General features: G+C 44.1%; 1 protein-coding gene across 2 annotated transcripts in view; it reads left to right on the forward strand.

Annotated features, from left to right (window-relative positions):
- Positions 1-24,064, forward strand: part of FARP2 (FERM, ARH/RhoGEF and pleckstrin domain protein 2) — a 92,277-nt gene that overhangs the window by 19,438 nt on the left and 48,775 nt on the right. For both annotated transcript variants that reach the window (XM_083178200.1, XM_083178201.1), the window contains exons 2-3: positions 11,398-11,632; positions 23,426-23,530. In XM_083178200.1, coding sequence (XP_083034326.1) covers positions 11,429-11,632; positions 23,426-23,530 — 309 coding nt within the window. In that variant the 5' untranslated portion in view covers positions 11,398-11,428. The remainder of the gene's footprint in view (positions 1-11,397; positions 11,633-23,425; positions 23,531-24,064) is intronic.

Raw genomic sequence — 24,064 nt, forward strand, 5'->3', positions numbered from 1 at the left:
TATAAATGGTTGTTCCAAATGAAAATGTATTTCCATATAGTTAATAATGTATACTTGCTGATTTAAGGCCACACTACTAAAGTAGTAATGTGTGAGGGCTCTGTATCAGTCCTATTCTGTCCACTGTATCGCAGTGCAAAAGTCATCAGGTACCGCACATGCCTGCCATTGAGTGCGCACCTTTAATGGTTCTTGAACCGAGAGAGAATGAGAAAGAAGGGAGTCAGCAAAGGGTAATTCAATTGTGCTGCATGCCCCCTGCTGGCCGTCTATAGCAGTGGTTCTCAAACTCTGTCCTCAGGACTCCACACAGTTCATGTTTCCCAGGTCACCCGACAGATACACTCATTACTGACTGACACATTTTAAACGATCCACAGGCAGAGCTAATTATTTCACTTGATTCTGTGAGGAGACCTAAAAAACGACTTTGAAAACCTGTGATCTATAGTAATGAGTGTCTATCATTACTATTAATTGTTAAATCACACCGCAATTGAATTACCCCACTGACTCCCTCCTTTTTGTTTTGCTTTTCTCATAAAGAACCATTAAAATGCTTCTGGGCCAGTTAATCCATGTTGGGAGCCACAGACCCACACCTCCAACACCACCCAATCAGCAGCAGCTTAGAGGGCACAATGAGCGATTTTGCCATACAAAACCAGCACATGCCCAGTACAGATCCTCCGCATGTGCCATATGGGAAACATCCGAGTTGTGCGTCAACCTTTGGGCTTAAGTACCAATCTGAAGCAGGCCCATAATGTATTATTTCCCATGCTGTACTTATATACATATCATAGACTCCAGTAGAAACATGCCATAAGTGGCAAATATTGTTTTGGAAACAGGCAGCCAAATGCTGACATAAGCTAGGTACACACTTATGTAGGGTACACACCAGGACGACCCGCTCACGATGCACAGATCGGTAGACAGATCACTTACAAAATATCCTGTGTGTATGCACCATATTTATTTACTTATTTACAGTTTGTTATATAGCGCAGCATATTCCGTTGCGTTTACAATTGGAAACAACAGTGATTAAACAAACTGGGTAGATACAAACAGACATGGAGGTAGGAGGGCCCTGCTCGCAAGCTTACACTCTATAGGGATAATAGGAGGGATACATAAGGATAGAATTCCATGGCATGGCAGGCACATCAGATTACAAGACAGTCCTGGTGGGATCCAATTAGATATGAATGCTAATATGATGAGCTTGCCTGAAGAGGTGAGTTTTCAGGGAACGCTTGAAAGTTTGGAGGCTAGAGGAGAGTGTGTGTGTGGAAGGGCATTCCATAAGGTGGATGCGCTCAGAGCCGGCCCTAGCCTAAATTACGCCCTAGGCAAGATTTTGACTGTTGCCCCTAGCACTGCCACTAGTTCCGTCTCCCCTTTCCCAGCACCATCAACCCTCATCATAGCAGTCATCATTTTGGTGTCCCTACCCGCAATATTTTAAATAGAACCAGCACACCCATTCGGTGCCTTTTTTGCTGAAAATTCGTCTTATTTGCATTGTTATGACCAGCACACACAAGGAGCTTCTGCTGATTAAAAATATGCAGCATGCCTATATTCTGTGTGCGACTGTGGCTGTACCTGCATACGGAATGCTATGTTACAGTGATTTCCATGAATACACTATTTCATATGCAGATACAGCCTCACTCACACACAGAATATAGGCATGATGCATATCATTTTAATCAGCAGAAGCTGCTGATGCCCCATAGCATTCCAAATGCCCTAGGCAATTGCCTAGTTGGCCTATGCCTAAAGCTGGGTACACATATGTACAATTTCCTTTTTCTTGCGACCGTTCGATCGACCGAATACACGTTCGGCCGTCCAAAACATACGACCGTTCTGCGTGTACACATATGTACAATTTTACTTGCGACGTCCGATGTACTCCCGTCCAAACAATCGCAAGAAGAAGTATATGAGAGACCCTGTAACCCTTTGCCTGCTGTTTTAACTAATGTGTGTATAATGCCTCACTGCTCAACACTTTAGACGCATCACTTTAAGACATTAATCAATGTTGAAGTTTTAATAGTGTGTATGGTGCCCTGAAAAGAGCTTCCAGCCCACTCTATTAAAACTTCAACATTGATTAATGTCTTAAAGTGATGCGTCTAAAGTGTTGAGCAGTGAGGCATTATACACACATTAGTTAAAACAGCAGGCAAAGGGTTACAGGGTCTCTCATAATGCAGCATACCACCGTGCTTTGTCAAACTGTCAAGCATATCGATCGAACGTGCGTACACACTTCACTTTTGTTCCGATATGGAGCCGTCCTGTCGGATGAAATATTAAGCAGCAAAGAACCTTCGACCGACCGACCGTGGACGGCCAAGAGCGTTTTTGGCCGTTTATCGGTCGCACAGCAGCAATTGGGACAGCGTACACACCTATACAATCGAACGGCCGTTTGCCCCCAGATTGGAAGAACGGCCCGACGATTGTATATATGTGTACCCAGCTTAAGGCCGGCCCTGGATGCGCTTGTTAGCAGCTAAGTGTCTAGAGAACCATTTTAGAATGTTGCAGCTGTGTGTTTTAGGATACTGCTTGCTAGATGTTTTCCTGTATATCATGCACATTTACTTTATTTGTTTAGGAGACCTTCTATGTACAGTGCGTACAGCAACTTGCAGTAACTGTGAACACTTGCTGCCCCATGCAATCTGCTGACTAATATTATTCATGCATATAATATGTAACCAATTCATGAGCTTCAACACTTGTTTCATTGTCCTTTTAGGCACCATGACTTGTACAGGCTCCTGTAGGGGAGAGCCATACACCTCTGCTATGTCATGATGATTTTTATTGTCAGGTATAGGATAGGATCGCCTTGTTGTATAACATTGCTCCATCTGGGCTGGTAAGGCCGGTATCCCAGTAACGGTCACTGTGTATTTTGCTTTTCTAATGGTGTGTACACACTTGTACAATGTGCATGAGATTTTGACTATATAGTCAAAATCTCATCTGGATCTCATGCAAATTTTAACCCTTGCGGTCCCGATGCTCGCTCCCGTATTGCAGCCAGAAAGTCTTGGCTGCATTGACTATATAGTGCACTATATAGTCTAAATTGTATGCAGATAGTCTAAATTGTACAAGTGTGTACACACTTTTAGAGTCGTATGATTTATTGTTGTAATGAATACAATTTTTGTGTCTTCATTTTAGAAATGATGGCAGGGACACACTGCATAATGTGGTAGTGCCAAGTACCTTTTTTAAAGCATGTTATTGGGCAATTAGCTGTACCGAATATGATAGCTGGCACTAGAACATGGAATTATTTAAAGATGCATACACACTATTTGACATTTTACACAATATCGCTCATTTTGTCCCTTCTGAGCAATATCATTTAAAATATCGCCCAGTGTGTATGCTATGAACGATGTGCGCTCCCTCTCTGGTTATGTTTTGGGTGCATTCCTTGACCCCACCATAATTAAATAAAGATAAGGGTACTTATGTAGTATCTGGGCTGCCGATTTTGTGATTGTATGCCTTACCTTAAGGCATACAATCAGATGCGATGCGATTCGATGCGATTTTGCATAGGATTCAATGTTAAGAAGGTCCTGTTCATTTCCCCACTATCCAAGTGGGCATAGAGTTGATTTTATATAGTGTGGCGAGCGCAGCGAGCCACCGAGCCCGAAGCGTGGCGAGCGAACGCATATTTCTTAAAAAGTATTCTGTGTCCCCTCGCGGGGCTCGCTGCGCTCGCCACGCTTCGGGCTCGGTGGCTCGCTACGCTCGCCACAGGTTTATATCCAACTCCATGCCCACTTGGATAGTGGGGAAAGGAAAAGGACCCCTTTTTCCCATTGAATTCTATGTTAAAATGGACTCAGACCATTTTAACATTGAATCCTATGGAAAAATCTTGACCATCGCATCGCATACGATTTGGTCGCATGCGATGCGATCCGATTTCTAAATCGGACGCCCAGATACTACATAAGTACCAAGATAAGATAGAAATTGTAAATCATAAGGTCACTTATATGCAAACATCTCTTCCAGATCCCCCTCTGTTTCTTCACAAGCAGTAACCCATGATGTACTTGTAATAATGTCTAATACCCCACACACACTAGCCGACCTGGCCGCGGTGATGTAGTTTAATGATATTGTCGTGACGTCGACGGGACCCACTGAACATGCTGGTCATAGTTAACTACTTGCCGGAGCGCGCATCGTTAATGATATTGAGTGAACGATATCACTCAGAAAGCCCTTTGTGGTCATGATATTAGTGCCCAAAATTGTAGTGCAAGATGCAAATTTACCACCCAAATGTATTATATGGAGTCCTGTACAGGCATTCGGGTACATGAGGTGAGGATTTGATAAACTAAAGCTGGCTGGCCATACATTAGGGTGACTTGATCCCCCCCCCCCCCCCCCCCCCCTCTCCCCCTTGAGTGGCAGGATCGCACGCAATATATCGTATTCAGTCCTTTTGCATACACATGCAATCGCAGCCAAGCCTGCCTGGCTTGGCTGCAATCCGACAGATCTCTCCTGCTGGCGGTGTGACTCGCAGACTCCAATACGGTGCTCATCGCATCAGAGCTGCTGTCGAATACATGCAATTTGGCTGCTTTTAATGCGATTGGTCGTTGCAGTCACATCAATCTTTACTAAATCGTATGTATGTATGTATATCGCCCTAGTGTATGGGCACCTTAGCAGAGATGTTCTCCGTTAGTTATAGGGCTCCTCATCCCAGCATGACATGCCACAATTTTAGTATTCTCTAACACAGGACTGTGGCTGGGTATTTTGGGATGTGTCGTTCCACATTGGCTGGTGGCATTTTAAATCCACTGGACTAGAAAAAACCATTTCAGCTCATATATAGCTCCCAGCAGTGAGAACCAGCAATACAATAAATAATCCCTTAGTTTAGTCATATTTTGGCACAGGTTATTCCTAACATTTAAGATGGGTACACACTACACAATGTATGTACCCAGTTACATCGGCATACATGCACAATTGCTGATGCCAGCAGAGACTGTGCGATGGCGCACTGTCGGCCCTACATGCAGGATGTCACTGACAAAGCGCAGGAGAGTGCATTGTCAGTGTAATTGTGGGCACACTTTAAACAATGTACCAAATATGTCAGTCCTATCCGCTAGAAGTGATTTTTTTTTTTTATTTTTTGTACGTGGAGTCTGTCAGACTGTAAACACTGCTTTTTCGTGTTTATTCTAGCACCCTGCACTTTCCAAAACCCATCGTCTTTATTAGCGGTATTCAATGCCCTGGTGGTGAGCTATGTGTGGCCATTAAAACGGCGTGGCCATTAAAACGGCGTGGCTCGCCACAAAATGCAGTGGACTTGCTGCATTTGCGGCAAACCTCAGCGTTAAAGGGGATCCTTGCCGGCCTCTCATTGCAAGGATTGGGCCCTTACATTGAATAAGACGGGGGTGGGGTGGGGGTGTTGTATTATTTTCGGCAAGGAAAAGCCATTCTTGCCGTACAAACCCCCTCACCACCCGAATTGAATACTGCTCTTTGCCTGGATTGTGGCTCTCTGCTGCTCTAGTCTGGATTTCAGCACCACAACAGAGAGCGACACCCAGGCAGAAAAGAGGAACATTGCAGGTTCTGAAAGGTGCAGGGTGCTAGAAATAACACTAGCATTTGCTGCAGGACTCTTGGGTCGATTTTTAACTTTTTTTTTTATTTTTTGGTTTAAATCAATCTAAAATGATATTGTGGGACTATAACACAACTGTACTAACAGATTTTTGTTTTCGGTACTTGTGTATTATCACGGCGCCCATCGCATCGCATACCACTATGCAAATGGCATGCGATTTTTTTATTGTACAACCACCCTGATGGGTGCATACAATGTTAAATGCCCCCCCCCATTGTCAACGCGACCCCCACTATCAACGCCAACCCGCAGCGGTATGCGTCCTCCGACCTTTTCATAACCCCACTATTCACGTTGTTGTGGAGTTGATTTTAGATAGTGTGGCGAGGGGACACGGAAGACATGTAAAGTAATCCACGTTCCCTCGCAGGGCTCGCAGCGCTTGCCACGCTTCGGGCTCGGGGGCTCGCTGCGCTCGCCACACTATCTAACATCAACTCCATGCCGACGTGGATAGTGGGGGTATGAAAAGGTCGGAGGACGCGTACCGCCGCCCCTCGCCCTTGTACAAATAAAAATCGGATAGCATGCCGCTATATTGCATGCGATGCGATGTGCTGCAGTACGATCAACATCGTGGGTGCTGTGATAATACACAAGTACCATTTTTTCTATTCATTTTTAAATCTTGGAACATGCATTATAGCCCCAGAAACACAACATTGATTCAGATTACTTTACATTGATTCAAGAGCAATAACAATCGGTGGAAAATGATTTCTAGTAAATATAATAAGTCGATGTCTGGATATGTTGGTTTTTCTGAACAACAGCTGGATCTGAAATATGGCTGATCAACCCGATTATTGCATAGTGTGTGCCCACAGACTTGTTGGGGGAAATTTACTAAAGGAAATTTGTAAAAATACGTGTATTTGTATCCAGAAATACACTTATTTTTGACATTTACTATCCCGAAAATACGGCTATTCGTATTGATAGCACATCAATACGACTACGAATTGCCGTATTTTTGGGATAGTAAATGTCAAAAATAAGTGTATTTCTAGATACAAATACACCTAGTTTTTTTTTCAAATTTCCTTTAGTAAATTTCCCCGTTATGTTAGACCACAAGTTAGCTTGCCAGTATATATTACACATTTACTAACTAATCAAACATCAGCAGCATTGCTGAATTGAACTTGCCATCAGGTTTAGAACATGCCTGGGCATAACTATTGGGAGTAGCGCTCATGTCTCTACCCTAGAGGTAACATTGACAAGGTGAACTTTGTGCAGGAAAGAGCAAGGTACAGGCTTCCCGAGCACTAGTCGCCAAGCCTCTGTACTGCACATAAAAGGCCCTGTTGTGGGAACAATACTATTATTAAAGTTCTGTTCTTGAGCCCAAGCACATATTGTCCACGTGTTTATTTGTGTGTGTATCTCTCCCCGTTATCTCCAACTTGTCCCCCCTTAGTTTTTATTCCATCTCCTCTCCTTTCCCTTTTTTCTCTACCTTCTCTTCCATGTGTTTCTTTCCCCCTCATTACCCAGCCCCTGACTCTTTAACCCTTCCTCCATCTTCTTCTGTTTTGACGTCTCCCCCTTTTTCTCTCTTCCTTTTTTCTCTTTGTCCACTTCATTAACAGCAACATGCTTGTGTGTTGCGCTTCAGGCGCATATTTCACTTGATGTTTTATAATAAAGGAAGTCGGGTTTGGTAGGTAAATGTGGCCTTGCATATAGGGTGTGTGTGTGTGTGTGTGGTGTGTGTGTGTGTAAGCCCCGTACACACGCTGCGATTTTTAGCAATAATTAATCACTGGGGATATGGTCGCTAAGCAACCATATCACGAGTGTATGGGGCAACGGTTGCTGGGAGCGTGCTCCCATGACCAGCCCTGGGGTGGTCGCTGGTCAGAGGAGTATGCTCCTGCGATCAACGGCTTCCCCTGGCAGTCAGCTGTTTCCCTACCTCCTCCCCTGAAAGTGTCTCATTTTCATCAGCGACCATCTCCGGTCGCTGATGAGTGGTGAAGGGGCGGGCGGTGGCGGCTGGGAGCTTGTAGGTGCATTTTTTGGGCTGCGGGGTGGGATGCAGCAGCTGAATATTTTGAAATGACTGTCCGGAAGTTGATTGGTTGAGAGAATTCTCTCAGCCAATCAGTGTCTGGCCAGTTATTTAAAAATATTCATCAGCCGTATCCCGCCCGGCAAAATGCAGCTACAAGCTCCCAGCCAATGCTCGGACGGACCCCGCTACCCGCAACTATGAGCTGCCTGCCACCACCCCCAGCTGGCTGGACCCCGCTGCCTGCCCCCTGCCACCGCAGCAGCTCCCCAGGAGTATTTTACATGCAATAAATCGCATGCGACATCAAGTACCAGATCACATGTGAGCCTCCTGGGGATTTCCCTGGGGCTCTCAAAGGAAAACTGGTCCGACTTGTCCTTAGGATAAATTGGACCAGCGTATAGGGGCCTTAAGACTGCCCACCACTGCCACGAGGGGAGGGGAGGAATGGGCAAATCTGGAAACAGTGGACACCTATCCCAGGACCCAGGCAACCCAGCAGTTCACTGGTACTATAGGCCCTGGCCATGCACCAGTTAGCTTGTTTTGTCCTCCAGACACTCTGTTAGCTTTATTAAACCTTGTAAAAATAAAAAAAAACATAGTGGGAGAAATTTACTAAGACTGGGTGTTTCTATGGGTAACCAATCGGAATCTACTTATTTATTTAGCAGATAATAGATAGAATCTGATTTGTTGCCCATAGCAAAATTCCATGTGAAATTAAACAGTCTTTCCCCCAATCATGCCAAGAAAAATGCACTTTTGAGTTTTGTCTCCGTGAATTCTAAAACATGATTATAGTGACTGATCCTATTGTATTGCTATAAATTATGTAGTAAGGTCAGGTGGATACAACAGTCTCCTTCGCTATTAAAACTGGGCACGATACTGTGATACCAGCAGCGATATGGGGGACTTCGCACTAAAACACTAACTAGCATCAAGTGTGTTGGCAAAGTCAGTTATACTACTTTCAGACCGCAAATGCCGTGTCGCACACGGGATTAGGACACGGGTCCCATCCCCAGAGCAACACGGCAATGCGGTCTGAAAGTTCTGACACCGACACGGCATATTGCCGAGTCGGTGACGTCACATGGGGCGGTGCTGGGCGGCGGCGCGTCATCGGGGGCTCGGGAGGAGGCAGTACTTGGAGCTGACAGTGCTGCCTCCTCCATACTGTGAACGGGACACAGGTCGCTCGACCCAGGCACCCGCTCACACTGCACTTGACACGGGTCATAGCCGTGTTTAACCCTGGTCATTACCAGGGTTGAACAACTGTGTTGCTCGACCCGTGGTGGCCTTTTCAGACTGCACCGTGACCCGTGTTTAGGCCCTGCGAACACTGCAATAAGCCGTGTTCGGAGTGCGGTCTGAAAGCGGTATTAGAGAATGACCAATACAGGCCTGTGTGTGTGCAGTTATCGTCTTCTCACCTCACTCACAGGGATGCGGGACCATTTGTCTACAACAAGAAGATAAGACAGCCATTAGGTCGACAACTCAATAGGTCGACATGCTTTTAGGTTGACGTACCAGTAGGTCGACAGTCAAAAGGTCGACATGTTTTTTCACAGTTTTTTTACCCAAATGTCGACACAGTCGACATGTACACAGTTTGAAGTGAACTGCAGCTTCGGGCACGATGCCTCGCTGCGCTCGGCACACTATTAGAATCTAACTCCATGCCCTAGTGGATGGTAGGGCATGAAATACCGCCTGTCGGCACATGTCAGCTCAAAAAACAGTGAAAAAAACCACGTCAACCTTTTGACTGTCGACCTCCTTATTCTTGTTCACTCGCAAAGGCAACTTCCTTCTCAAATGGTAAAACATGCGCAGTGCGGGGGGGGGGGGGGGGGGCAGATGTAACTTGTGCAGAGAGAATTAGATTTGGGTGGGGTTTTACTTCAAAGTGAGATCTATATTGCAGTGTAAAAATAAAGCAGCCAATATTTTCCCTGCACAGAAACAAAATAACTCACCCAAATCTAATTCTCTCTGCACATGTTACATCTGCCCCCCTGCAGTGCACATGGTTTGTCCATTTGAGAAGGAATTTGCCTTTGCTAGTGAACCAGAATAAGGGCCATACTGTAGCTGCATAATGCATTTGGCACTTAAACATTCAGGGCCAGATGTATCAAGCTTACAAAAGTGATAAAGTAGAGAGTGATAAACAGCCAGCCAATCCGTTCCTATATGTCATGTTACAGGCTGTGTTTGATAAATGACAGGTAGGAGCTGGTTGTTTATCACTCTCCATTTTATCACTTTTTGAAGCTTGATACGTCTGGTTCTAAAATACAAAAATATTTTTATATTTGGAACAAATTTAACTTTCTTGCCATTCAAAAAGGACTTTGAAATCCGACACGCACATTTGGGGAGCGTCATGGGCTGCACATCTCATTGCACCCAGCAATTGTACCGTGTATGGGCACCTTTAAATACTTTAGTAAGTTCCCAACTATGTAACTGTTATAGTTTTAAGAATGAGATTTTTTTATCCTCTGGAAATTCTTCTGTTGATGGTTCTACCACATGGGTCTGAGTGGGGAGCACAGCAGTTCTGTGTAGGCCTAATTGCTTGTAAATGCGTTGTTTGCTTAAGCTCTCATGGGTGTGTGTTGTCTTTGCCTTGTGCGGAATGTGTCCTACTTTCAGCCAGTTGATCTTTACTTAAACATAATAAAGGCACAATAAAGGCTTCTGTTGTCCGGCTTCCTGTACAGGATCCTTTCAGTGGTCTGTGCTGTTAGCCATATGCTTTCTCCTTGTCACCTATCGCTGTTTACTTGTTTTAGTCGGACGTAAAACTAGTTGTGTTGGATAAACTGGTAGTGTCACTTTAATGAATGCTATTCTCCTTCTTTCCACACCAATATTATATATAATAGTGATGCAGAAATCCTGTGTGTGTGTATTATTATTATTATTATTATTATTTTATTTATAAGGCGCCACAAGTGTTTTGCAGCGCCGTACAAAGGAACAGTACAGGGAGACAAAACTTTACATTACAGTAAATAACAGAAATAGATTACAGGTAAAATGAACGCCACAGTTCAATGCACATTACAGCTTAAATGTAAGTAGTGAGGACTTGATACATACTACTAGGGGCTGGTGGTCAAAGATGGGAGAGTATGGGACAGCTGTGAGTGAAATGTGAAGAGAAGAGGGCTTAGATGACAGGAGGGAAGAGGGCCCTGCTCTGAAGAGATTACAATCTATATGTAAATCTATTTAGAAAGAGGCCACTTGATCCTGTACAGTTGGTTATAGGTTTGCACTGGACTGTATAGCAGGTATGTGGCCTGTTCATAGGTTAACTGATGTTTAAGCTACATAGGAGAACTGGTAAAAGGTACCCAGGCTAGTGTAGAGTGTGTTCCTACAAAGACGCCCACCTTTTACCCAAGTATTTGTTCCACCATCTCCAAACCATTGTCCAGGTATTGCTTGGTAATCTTCTACTTATCTTGCCCAAGCATTGCTTTTTTTAAAACACCGTGCTGGGCAATAGTAACCAGCTGTGGTCTTGGTACCATATGTGGACATACACTTTAAAGGAGCTGGCTGCCATATTGTGCGACTTGCATGATGTATAATATAACTATGCACTTGCTCTTTTGTACAGGTTGCAGAAAGTTGATCCCAAAGCAACCATCATGGGAGACATAGAAGGCACATATCGCGTGTTGCAGACTCCAGGAGCCCGGCTAGGTGCGCAGAGGACCACCGGGATTAGCACGCTAGAGCCAGGACAGAACCTCAGCACAGCTCTGTCGTCCTCCCCTCCCAAATCCTCAAATCAAGACTTATGCTCCTCTGTGTTGCTTCTGGATGGAACAGAGCTTTCTGTGGAAATGGGGGTATGTAAATATACTGGGAAGAAACATTGTATTACACTTGTATGTGATTTATGAGAAGTTTCAGCCATTCTTCTACCATTTTCAGCACTGTAATGCTGTGTACACACGGGTGAGATATATTGCTCAGCCATATATGGCTGAGCAATATATGGCTGAGCAATATATTGCTCAGTTTCTACTTTACATCAGCGACCAGAGATGGTCGCTGATGAAAAAGAAACTGCCGGGGGAGCCCAGCAGTGGTAATCAGCTGGTCGCAGGAGCATGTTCCTGCGACCAGCGATCACCACAGGGGCAAAAACGGGAGCGCGCACCCGGCGATATATCGCCGGTGCACACTCCCATTGCGGGCAATATGGTCCCTCAGCGACCATATTTCCCGCGATTTTGCACAAAATCGCCCCTGTGTGTACGCACCATTAGAACTATAAGCATGTGATTGGTTCTCACTGTTGGGAATTTTTTTTTTTTTACTGTTTCACTGTTAAGCAAGCAAGAAGATTTGTTTGTTATAATATTCATTAGCAGACAACCCTTATCTACACATCACAATGATAATTAATGGGAGGAGCTAATCACTGATGGCTCCGCTCTAAAGGCCCTTGCTCCTGGTAGCTCTCCTTATGGGGATTGGCTACATCACAAATATTGATGGACACACCAGGGCAAAGGTTCTCAGTGGTAAGTAAATCCTGCTCGGGTTGCGTCCTCCCCCCACCCCTCACATGGTGGTCGGCGGACATCACCACGGCTCATGGCAGATAACTTTTATATTTCTCATGAACGAAAAGGAAATCTGGATGTTGCATTAACAACATTGATGTGGACGTTTTTTTTACCAAGGTGGAAAAAAGAACTAGGCGCTGATGTGAGAGGCTTCTGTTGAATTCTAAAAACAGGGAGGGAAGGGAAAAGGGGGAAATGGGAGGCATGAGCTGCTGTTTAAAAAAAAATATATATATATATAACGCAAAAAGAAAAAATCTTTAAAAGATAAAATATCAGCAAGTATTTCCTGAGATCTTATTTGGAAATGTCCTCTATGGCAGGTAACAGTTCAGTGGCAATAATGGTTTGTGTCCCTTTTCCAAAGGAGTGGGCAGCATTAATAATGGCACTGATTTTACAAGGTGATCTCACCACTTAGTGATGGGTGTTTTTCCGTGCTTGGGTCCTGGTGTCCTCACTATATTGCGGTAGAGCAATGGTGGTAGACTGCCGCTGGAGGAAGATCTCAGGCCTTATGGAGCGTTCCCAGTGGTGATGGTCCTTTTATAAATATTGCATTCAGTGGTGCAAAATGGATGTCCTGCCAATGTGGGTGGTCAGGGGATGCCACAATTCTACCACCAAGTATTTTACTTCTATGAACATGTTATTCGCATGTAAATCTGCTTGTGGATTCCAGTTTTGTAACACAAACCACATAAAACCCCCCCAGTGAGGTCACTTCAAATCAAGTTTTTAAAGTATACATTTTAAGGGCCGTATTCAAATATTTAATTGCGCCCAATCTCATGGCGATATTCAAATGACCGTTCTTATTGCGTTCATTGAGGTCAGGTTTAGCATCAGCGCGAAAAGTCCAATTTGCTCAAACTTTTTCGCGCATTTCAGCTCGGAAACATTTGATTATGGCACTTAGAACAAAAAAAAAAAGAACCTACAGCTAAAAATGACTGTCTAGATCAGATGTTCAGCCGTCAGTCAGAAAGGTACAAACATGGGAATGCAGTCAAAATCCTGATGGTCAAAATGCCGAATGGGTCATAATCCCGACAAGGACAAAATCCTGACATTTAAAATCCCGACAAGGTCAAAATACCGACATATAGAATGTATAGGTGAAACAGTCAATATGACTTTGTGTCGATAGTTCGCAAGGTTGAAATGTTTGTTTTTTTTCACTGTTTTTTGACCCGACATGTGGTATTTCATGCCCTACCATCCACTAGGGCGTGGTGGGAGAATAAAATAGTGTGCCAAGCGCAGCGCGGCACCGTACCCGAACGCTCGCGATGCGAGGGGCTTCCAACTGTGTCCATGTCGAACTTGTCAACATTTGGGTAAAAAAAAACAGGGAAAAACCCATGTCGACCTGTCGACACAAAGTCATGTTTACTGTTTCACCTGTACATTCTAAATGTCGGGATTTTGACCCTGTCGGGATTTCATACCGAATCCCAAACATGTACCCTATAGATTGTAAGCTTGCAGCAGGGCCCTCTTACCTCCATCTGTCTGTTATACCCAGTTTGTTTTATCACTGTCTACAATTGTAAAGCGCAATGGAATCTGCTGCGCTATATAAGAAACTGTAAATAAACATGTGCAAGTGTAGCAGAGGCTGGAGGGTATAGGACACATATACAGTACAGAATAAAGCAAAGTCCTTCAATAGGACAAAGAGCTGTCAGTAATATGTGGCATTACACTGGAGCATTCCTCCCCAGTCTGAGTAGTTGGAGGGACACACCCTGCGTGCTCTTTTCCTATGACAGGAATGAAAGTGTGTGGTTCAAATAAAATTCCTGTTAAATGGGCAGTAAACCTGCTGTTGCTGAACAGCTGGACAAATGCTAGTCTGATGCGGCCAGTTGAACCAGATTAGTTTTATTGTAAAATAAACAAGTCTGCTGCATACATACCAGTAAGGAGTCTATACAGTGTTTTTAATGATGACCACACAAGGGCTTATCCTGCTGAGCTGAGCAAGGTTTGTCCATGTGAAACATGCCATACATGAGATCCAGCCATCATGGTTGGCTGAGCACCGGATATAATACCTACCAAAAGGCACTAGATCCTATTAGTGCTGTCAGACCATGAGTGGGAAATGCTAAACGAAAAATGCGGTAAAATCCCAGTTTTTGGGGGTTTTACCGCATTTTCAAATGTACTAAGACCTGGCCGCCCTGTTTTCACCGGGTAGGGTATCGCCACCTGTAGATAACCTATGGGCTTCTATCAACGCCCGCCGCAACCCCCTGTCTCCCCCGCAGATACCCTCCTCCCCCTACCAACGCAGGTGGACGTCCTTCCGGCTGTGGGGGGTGAAGGAGGCACCGGGACAGCCTGCGTGAGGGGTGGAGGAAGCAACCAGGGAGGTGACGGAGAATGTGAATTTACTGCATTGGTTCTGCTCACTCAACAGACAAATAGGGAGGGTGAACCAGATCAGAGTGTTACCAAATATATCTCGCATCAGCTAATACTCCACAAGCTCCTCCCCTAACAATCCTATAGGACAGGAGAAAACCACAATTAACATTCTTACCAGGGCTCATAGCCTTGGGCACTTTTCTCTGAGTATGAAATCACCAGTGCTCACTACAAGCCTGGGGTGCTATCATTTTTAGAACAGTGTGTGATATCATCAGGTATGACTACAAGCCTGGGGTGCTATCATTTGTAGAACCGAGTGTGACATCATCAGGGCTGACTACAAGCCAGGGTGCTTTTATTTTTGTCTAGGACAGTGTGCGCTATCACCAGAGCCCACTGCTACATAGGGGTGCTCTCTCTTTATGAACAGTGTGTGACCTCACCAGTGCTCATTGCTGTCTGGTGGGTTCTATCTCTTCCAGGACAGAGTGTGACACACCAGGGTTCACTACGAGCCAGGTGTGCAGCAAGTAAAATGTATTTTAGATCTCTAAATTCAGATATCTAGAACAACAGCATTGGACTGGTGCTGGTGCTAGTCCTAGAGATTATCCATGCTATGCTGTTTGGCATGGTAATAAAATAATAATGTGATCAAACTTTCCCAGGTGTCAAAATGCATGCTATAGTGCACACACTGCTACTGTAATATTGTACACTGGGATCTTCTTTAGTAAAAGTTAGTTTTTAGTTCTTGAAAAGCTGTTCACTGTTATCAATATTGTTCTGCTATAACTGGTTGGCATTTTGGCATTCGCTTGATGATTGTGGTTGGCATGAGTGTAAGTGACTGTGAACCACTGTGTTACAGTGACTGGTATGATGGGCACAGGCAGGGTAATCCTGCACTTGATGTATGTAATGACTGAGAGCAGCTGGTATCCTTAGGACAGGTTCGGTTGAATGGGCAGCAGATGGAGACGGGATAAGCTGTTCTAACAAGCTTTGCTCTCTTTCCTCGCTGTGTACAAATCCATCTTCTGTAGTAGTGTCTGGTCATTTCTGGTAAGGGTCCTTTCTTTTCCCCAACATAAATGGCTCTATTAATGGCCTGAAAATGCCCTATAAATAACAGCATAGGCTGTGGATTGTGACATGTTTTATTAAGTATTGTACTTTATATCTCTGATCCAGAGCAGAGCTTGTTGGCATCCAGAGGGAGTCTGCAGGAACGTTGTCTACCCTAACTCTGTGCCAGCTGCTACAATGGCAAATTGGCATCTCTAGAAATGAAAACACTTATTAGAGTATGCGCAAAGTCCGACCGCTTAAGGCTGCCCATCCAACACACGCCCCATCCAACAAAATGGATGGGGCGTGTGCTATTCCTGCTCAAGGTCTTAGGAGGGGGCTATTTAATGCAGGATAATGACTGGCCTGGGACTCCTATGGTGTCACTGCCAGGGAAAGCAACAATAGACTCCCAAATATGGGTGACACCATCAGAGTACCACCAGAACTACCTACAAGGGGGTGGGATGGTCCATGAGGCCCATTTAGCATTGAGTTTTAGCAATTTAAAACTCCTTGAGTATGATAAATGGTGGGCAAGCCAAACAGCTCCTAACTGTCATTTTTCAAACACATGACTGGTATAAGGTGATTGCCTATTATAAATGATGCTTCCAGCCAATCAGTATTACATCACTAAAACTTGTTGATAGGTCAAACGAATTACCACCACCTCTCTGCTGTGGTCAGAAATGTTCTCTTTCTCCTCCGCATCTGCTAACCCACCGAGCAGTTGCAGCTGCACTTTGTGTTCTTGCTGAAATACATTTAGCACCAGAAAATGTTATATCCTGTAACTTCTGTGGGTACCGTGTTTAACTCTTTGAGTGCCAACGTTGCTCTGAGAGAGCCTCAAAATATCCGCTAAAAATACCAGCGCCGCTCACAGCGTCCGTTCTTTTAGTATAAATAAATACAAAAACAGCCAAGTCAATTCATTGAAGTTTATTTAAATATCGCTCCCAAAAGAAAGAACAGTCGATGTGAGCGGCACTGGCAGTTTTAACGGATATTTTGAGGATCTGTCACAACAGCGTTGGCACGCAAAGTGTTACGTTACCAGCATGTAAAACATAATTGACTTTACCTAGTGTCTGTGACACACCCCCCCCCCCCCCCCCCCCCAAAAAAAAAAATCAATTCACTCCACCTTGAGGGATCTGGGTTTGCTTGCAACTTTTTTGTATTGTCCCCGATCCAGATTGTCTTTGGAAGCAAACACAATCCCGCTAAGCAGGTATAACATTGTGTCTATAGTTTGTGTCCTGTTGAATCCTAGAATGTTAAAATGTCACACATTTGCGTAGAACCAAACTTGCCTACATTTGCAGGTTTAGTTATAGGAACATCTATTCGTTGTTTTTAGGCTTGATGTAGTTGGCACAAAACTGTTTATAAATGACTGTACTCCTTGTAATAGTTAATCAGCCTGACCGTATCTTAAAATCCCCTTAATGAGGTCATGAGAGAGGTCAAACCAGCAGAACTGTTCCCTCTGCTTCCTACTGGCTGATTTCTTCGTGTATGTTAGTGGGAGCGAGGCACGCTCACCCTGTCAGTGCCTCATTGCTTTGTATGAGCGTTTTATTCTAATAGCCGTGTTATTGATGCTGCTGTTCTGGCCACCAGATCTGTCGCTGCTTGTTGTGTGAGTCAGGAGGGAGGCACACAAACGCCCACATCAGTTCAGGAGAAAAGGCTTAGGGCATGATTTAATAATCACGCTGTTAACAATCTTGGATAGATGCCCTATACAAGATATGCCAGTGCCAGCAACAGACCTTTACAAATCCTTTCTAAGCTGCAGTGTATCACAATCTAGTGTCAAGTACTAAACTGCCCCATTACACATGAATTCATTATTAAAAACACCGCTTTTTTTTTTTTATATATATATTCGCTTTTTATATTTTGGTATTTAAAATTCTTGTAGCGGTACGCCATTCCCTCTGGGGATTTAAAACCCTGCTGGCTTCCGATATGTGACTCAATTTGGAGGAAGATGATTTGTTCTCCAGCAGTTTAAACTGTACCCGCTGGCAGCAATGGGCAAGTTATGTAGAAACTGTAGATATATTTCTGTGGAGTTATCATTCCGCACACCAGGACACGACAGCCAGGCAAAATCAGGGTAACCCAATCCTGTCACTTCTGTATGTATGAGAAATGCCCCCATTTCATGCTAAACACATCCCCAACCAGCTCTACTTCCTGATGAAGCTCACTGCATTAGGGGCCCTAATCAGGAAGGGTGTGGGATGTTAGGTCTACACCAACTAGGTCGACTTGGGTCAAGGTCGACATGGGCAATGTTGACAGTTAAAAGGTCAACATAGGGTTTTCACTGTTTTTTTACCCAAATGTCGACACAATTTACATGGACACAGTTTGAAGTGCACTGCATCCCCTCGCCACGCTCGCGATGCTTCGTGCACGGTGCCACACTGCGCTCGGCACACTATTTATTTTATACTCCCACCACGCCCTAGTGCAGTGGTTCCCAACCCTGGTCCTCAAGTACCCCCAACAGTGCACGTTTTCCAGGTCACCCGGCAGGTGCACTCATTATTCAGGCACATTTTAAAAGATCCACAGGTGGAGCTAATTATGTCACTGATTCTGTGTGGAGACCTGCAAAACATGCACTGTTGGGGGTACTTGAGGACCAGGGTTGGGAACTACTGCCCTAGTGGATGGTAGGGCATGAAATACCATCTGTCGGCACATGTCGGCTCAAAAAACAGCGAAAACCCCCATGTCGACCTTTTGACTGTCGACCTTGACCCTTGTCGACCTTGACCCATGTCGACCTAGTGCTGTCGACCCCATGCTTGTCGACCTAGTTGGTGTAAACCTAATGACCGTATCCCATCAGGAATCTGCTTCATCAGGAGTAGAGCTGGTTGGGGATGTGTTTAGCGTGAAATGGGGGAATTTCTCATACATGCAGAAGCGACAGGATTGTGGTGTTCTGATTTGGCCTGGCTGTGGTGTCCTGGTGTGTGGAATGAAACACACAGGAAGCTTCATATTGGGAGCAGGATCCCCATAGTGACAGGAGCGTCACAAGATTGTTTTAAATGAAAACAAAACCCTGTTAAAAAAAGAGTCAAATAATTTATATAAATCCGGTACAAAAACCTTTCATGATCGAGATTGCAGTACATTGAGGTACATCTAAGCCTTGACCTATTTCCATGCAACTTTTTGCAAGTGGGATCGGCCTGTGAGATATCTTATTAGTGAAGATCCACAAATACCGGCTGTATTCTGCTAGAACACTGTCAGTACGCAGCATGTGTGTTTTCCGAGAAGGTAAATTGCTGATGCAGTTCTAAACCGTGCTCTGAGGCTGCAACAGGAAACCGCAGTGACTCCTAATAGCTGCTTGATTGCTTCCTGCTTGGACGCATCCAGTTTTGAGGGGAAAGGAAGGGGAGCTAACACACACCCAGATAGCATAAGGAAGATGTAATCGTCTCTGACATGGGATCGGTGTCCCAGGATAATTTCACAGTTTTGAGGTTTCTTTGTTTAACTGGAGTTTTTGTTTTCTTTACTTCTGTTGATCTCTCTTAGGGCTAAATAATCTGCACCCACTCTTCTTATGTAGTGTGGAGAGGTTTCGTAACATGAAACAAGTCACACCAGGACTGCTCCCATTCCACATAAACAGTGTGAAACTGTAAGTTGTTTGTTGAGGGAACATTTAACTTTCACAGATCTATATGGAAAGGTTCCCACGTCCTGGCTGAACATTGGTAATGAGAAAGGAAGCTGCATTCCAAGTAGATATACATTGAGGGGTTATCTAAGGGGGATATTTGTTTGAGAGAGCGAAATTTGTGACAAAGTCCTAACTAATAAGTTTCTTATTTACATTTTACAGGCGGTTTGCAAAATGGGAGGAGCTGATTGGTGCTTTAGCTTACAATTTTATCTCTCTCCAAGCTTTGATGAACACCCCCAATTAGTCTAAGGGGTATACACATGGGGTGATTTTAGCCCTATTTCTAAGCCACCTGTCCAGATGACTTATGCTGTGTACACATGGTGCAAAATCGCTGGCAATATGGTCGCTGAGCGACCATATTGCCAGTGATTTGTTTGTGCTGCAGCGATAAATAGTCGGGTGCATGATCCCGTGTTCAGCCTCCTAATGGTCGCTGATCCCTCTGCAGCTCCCCGGCCAGAGTCTCCTATTCATCAGCGACCATCTCTGGTCGCTGATGAAAAGGCGACACTCCGCAATATATTGCACCGTGTGTACACAGCTTTAGAAATTAAGCATGGATCGCTCCGTGTGTATGCCCTTGAAGCCAGCGATGCGTGGTTCTATGCATCGCCATCGCCTGACCAGAACTTGACTACATGTCAGATCGACAATGTTCTAACCAGAACACTTGGTCCTTGATCTGTGTCTGGGGTCCTGTATTCATGGTTCCAGTTTAAAGGTTAACGTTGTTTAAATCGTAAACATCTTGTCCATCCATTGTACTAAGCGCCAAATGAAAGTATTGCCGATATTCACCACCGGTTACAACAAAACAGGGTTGGCCTCACATGGTTTTCTCTCTCCCTCTCTCTCCCTCTCTCCCTCTCTGTATAATCTTACAGGAGAGGAGGTGGAGTTCTCACATAAATAGCTCTGGGGAAGTTAATCATTACAATAAACACTTTAGAATTGTGTTTCTAATGATTGTAATTTCATACTTTTGTAAGGACACTTTCACATTGAAACTTCTACCCCTTTCACATCGCACCTAATTACCGGTTTCATGCTGGTTTCTTGCCGGTTCGACCGGGTAATTGGTGAATTGGGAAAGGGGTTACAGCTAACCAGTAGCAACACGGCAATGCAAACTGGGTAAAATGCAGAGTTCTTACGGTTCGTTGCTGTGCAGTGTGAACGGGTTAATCGGGTGGAGCAACCCGTTTCCAGTTCACTCTATGGAGAACGCAGCGCTTGGAGCAGAGCCAGCTCTAAGCGCTGCCTCCTCCTCCGCCCCGATGATGCACCACCATGCGATCTGAACAGACCGCACATGCAGGGTCACACCGGGACTATACCTTTTCAAAGTCCCCGGTGCGACCCTGCATTTGCGATCTGAAAGCGGTATTCATGTTCTCTGTGTGACCATAAAGATACTTTTCCAATCAGTGTCTCCCACTCACTGCATGTGTTCTGTTATTGGCAATGCAATGTCACAAGTGCATTTGCTGTTGGTGCCAGTGTTAAGCCAGCCATACATCTACAGATTGATTGGGCTGGTTGGAACAAAATCCTGGAATGGTTAAGAGCAAATGACAGTTGACCATTTGCTTTGAAATGCTGGAAAACTGCCAAATGTATGGCTAGCTTCAGAGTGACGGTCATTCTTCTCCCCTGCCCAGTTATCACACAGGATCCAGTGAGAAAGCAGAGGGTGTCAGTGGATGTAAGGGGGTTAACATGGTGGAATTTCCCGGCCTCACACAGGCTGATCTGTTATTAACATTTGTAGGGAAATGTTCTGAATTCCAGAGAGAATTGTGTCCAGATGCTGAGACAGCTAAATAGTCCAAAGCATATGTCTGTCATGTACCCGATGGAGGTTCCTTTGGCTACAAAAGAGCTAAAGGTGGCAAACTTGTAGTGACCTCCCTGGGGAGACTTATTCATTGATGTGTCACCTGCTTTCCCAGGCTCTGCTGACTACAGATTCTTATGTTGTTTTATTGGCCTTACATTTTCTGTGCATACATAAACATCCCCCCCCCCCCCCGCCACCTCCAGATGAAACCTTTAGTCTACTATATATCTGATCAACTAGTTGTACATTTTCTGAATGTTTCTAGTGTAAAGGAAAGGAGTGTAAACGTATAGTTGTATTGTTTACCACATTACCAATTTACACGATCAGTGTTTTATATCATTTCCAATACGGTGTACCAGTCAATAGTCAGAACTATGGGCTTTATTCACGGTTTATGCTATGCCGATGTTTTCACAAGTAAGTGGTTATTGTTAACTGCGGATGTGTCGCGGACACTATGCATACATGCAGCGTTTCATTTGCTTTTACACTCGAAGGATTTGGGCGCAAGCTATGAACAGGAAGTGGCTCTTTTTGTGGGTGGTAACGGGTGAGTGGTGGCAAATGTAGACCTGTTGGGACAATTTTCTAGCCATATATCAGCCGCTGGCTGCAGGAAACACATCTCAGGAGACGCATTATAGGTGACCATTGTAAATGCAGAAATATTAATAACCAATATACACTATAGCATGCTGCGTACGTAATCTGCTCTTACTTGCATAACACAGCCTTTGTGCGGTTTTGTGCACACTGATACCTATGGTTCCAAAGCACAAAATGTATTTTGATTACCAAGAAAAAATAATATAACAGTTTTTACACAAATAGTGATTTAACAAATAACAGTGAGAGCGAGATTACATTTACAGTACATAACGGTACAAAGCAAGCAAATTATACATAAGGTTCCAGGTTCCAGAAACAGCTTGATTCATGTGTGGAATGAATAGGGGTGGGATGTGTGTGTGTGTGTGTGTGTGTGTGTGTGTGTGTGTATTTGAATGGATGCAATGAGTGGTGAGTGTGGGGGTCAGTTTGTGTGAAGGTGTGTGATTCTGTGTTTCTGTGACCCGATTTTATAGCCTAGATACAGGGGAGTATGCTATGGTATGCAATGTATTTTCTCATTGGTTCAGAGTTTAGTCCCAGCTTTGTCATAGGTCAGTCCAAGAGCATGAAAAGGGCTTTGTTCTTGCAATAGTGGTCATGTCTCTTCTGCAATGTCCACTGGAAAAACTTGTTTGAACCAACTTATTTAAACCCTTCTCTGGGTTTTAATGAAGCAATATCTAACACATTTTCTGTAATTTGCGAACGCATTATGTTATAATATCCCTGCAACCACCATCTAAGTAAACGCAATGTTGAACAATTAGATGCTAGATATGAGTACACTATTGCTCTAATCATGTGTTACAGAATTGACTGAATTGTAGCTATTATACTAATGTTTTCAAATAAAAAGACAGCGCTCTGGATGCGTAGTGACTGTGTAAATGAAGTGTTATGTAAGAAGGTAATGATGCGTACCATTATGGCTTTCTCAGCAAGTACGCATTCTACCGTAATAAGCAATGGCTACACTTATGCGCAAAGTACCGTATTGCCTACAAACGCCATAATGCATTTAAATACAGAAATATAATTTCGACTTTGACACCATAGACTTCCTCGTAGAGTCAATGATTTCAGAATCCGCGTCAATGCTGTGAACGTGCATGAATCTGTGGGCAGCTGCAAAGGCTGCGGAGGATGTCTCTATAGAAATCCTAGGGCCGGTTTTATAAGCATATTCCCCTACAGTCTCAAAGTCAACAATTGCATGTAAAGCAGCATTAGCGTATTACGATGAATCAGACCCTACGATCATAGCAATTTGCTGTAAATGATGCACTCAATATCCGCGATCTCACAGCAATAGATATATTTATATTGTAAGGTTATGTGGACTGAACCACTGATTTTTAGGCGATAAATTACACTCTGAGGTAACGTGATGTTTCTGGGCCCTCTCTGTTTGTTTTTTTGTCCGGTGCAGCCAAAGACCACAGGCCAAGCATTGCTGAGCCAACTCTTCACTCATCTGAATGTGGTGGAGACAGACTATTTTGGCATTGAGTTCCAGACCGCACAGTCACAGTGGGTATGTAAAGATTCTACGTGTCCCTATTTCTTTTGCACATTATCTTCCATGCTTTCTCTGCCTGCTTGACATAAATAATAAACAGATCTATTACTCTCAAATTCAAGCTTTTGTAATATTTAATCAGCTTATTTTGGTCTTATTACCTGTTATTCGACAGTGCGCACCAATTGTGCAGTGCTTTACAAAGAATATATAGCCATTGAGTCACTGGCCAGTTGGAGCTTACAGTCTATAAGAGTATTGCAATTATATCCTCAGCTGACCGTTGTTGTCTCGGCTAAAAACTAGAAGAAAAAGTAAAGAAATTCTGGGAATGGGAGTGGAGCTATTTTTATAATATACAGATAGTCTCCCATATACGTTGATCCGTTATCCGAAATATTCCAAAAACCGTGGGTTTTTTTTTTTTTTTTTTGAATATTTCAGTTTTTTAGTCATTAACTCCTCCCCCACCCCCTTTTTTCATACTTACCAAGTCCCCCGATGTCCACGACTCACCGGTGAAGAGGATCCTTCCTGAAGGCCTCCGTG

This window comes from Crinia signifera, chromosome 3 (assembly GCF_055691185.1).
Source record: "Crinia signifera chromosome 3, ASM5569118v1, whole genome shotgun sequence".
Lineage (NCBI taxonomy): Eukaryota > Metazoa > Chordata > Amphibia > Anura > Myobatrachidae > Crinia > Crinia signifera.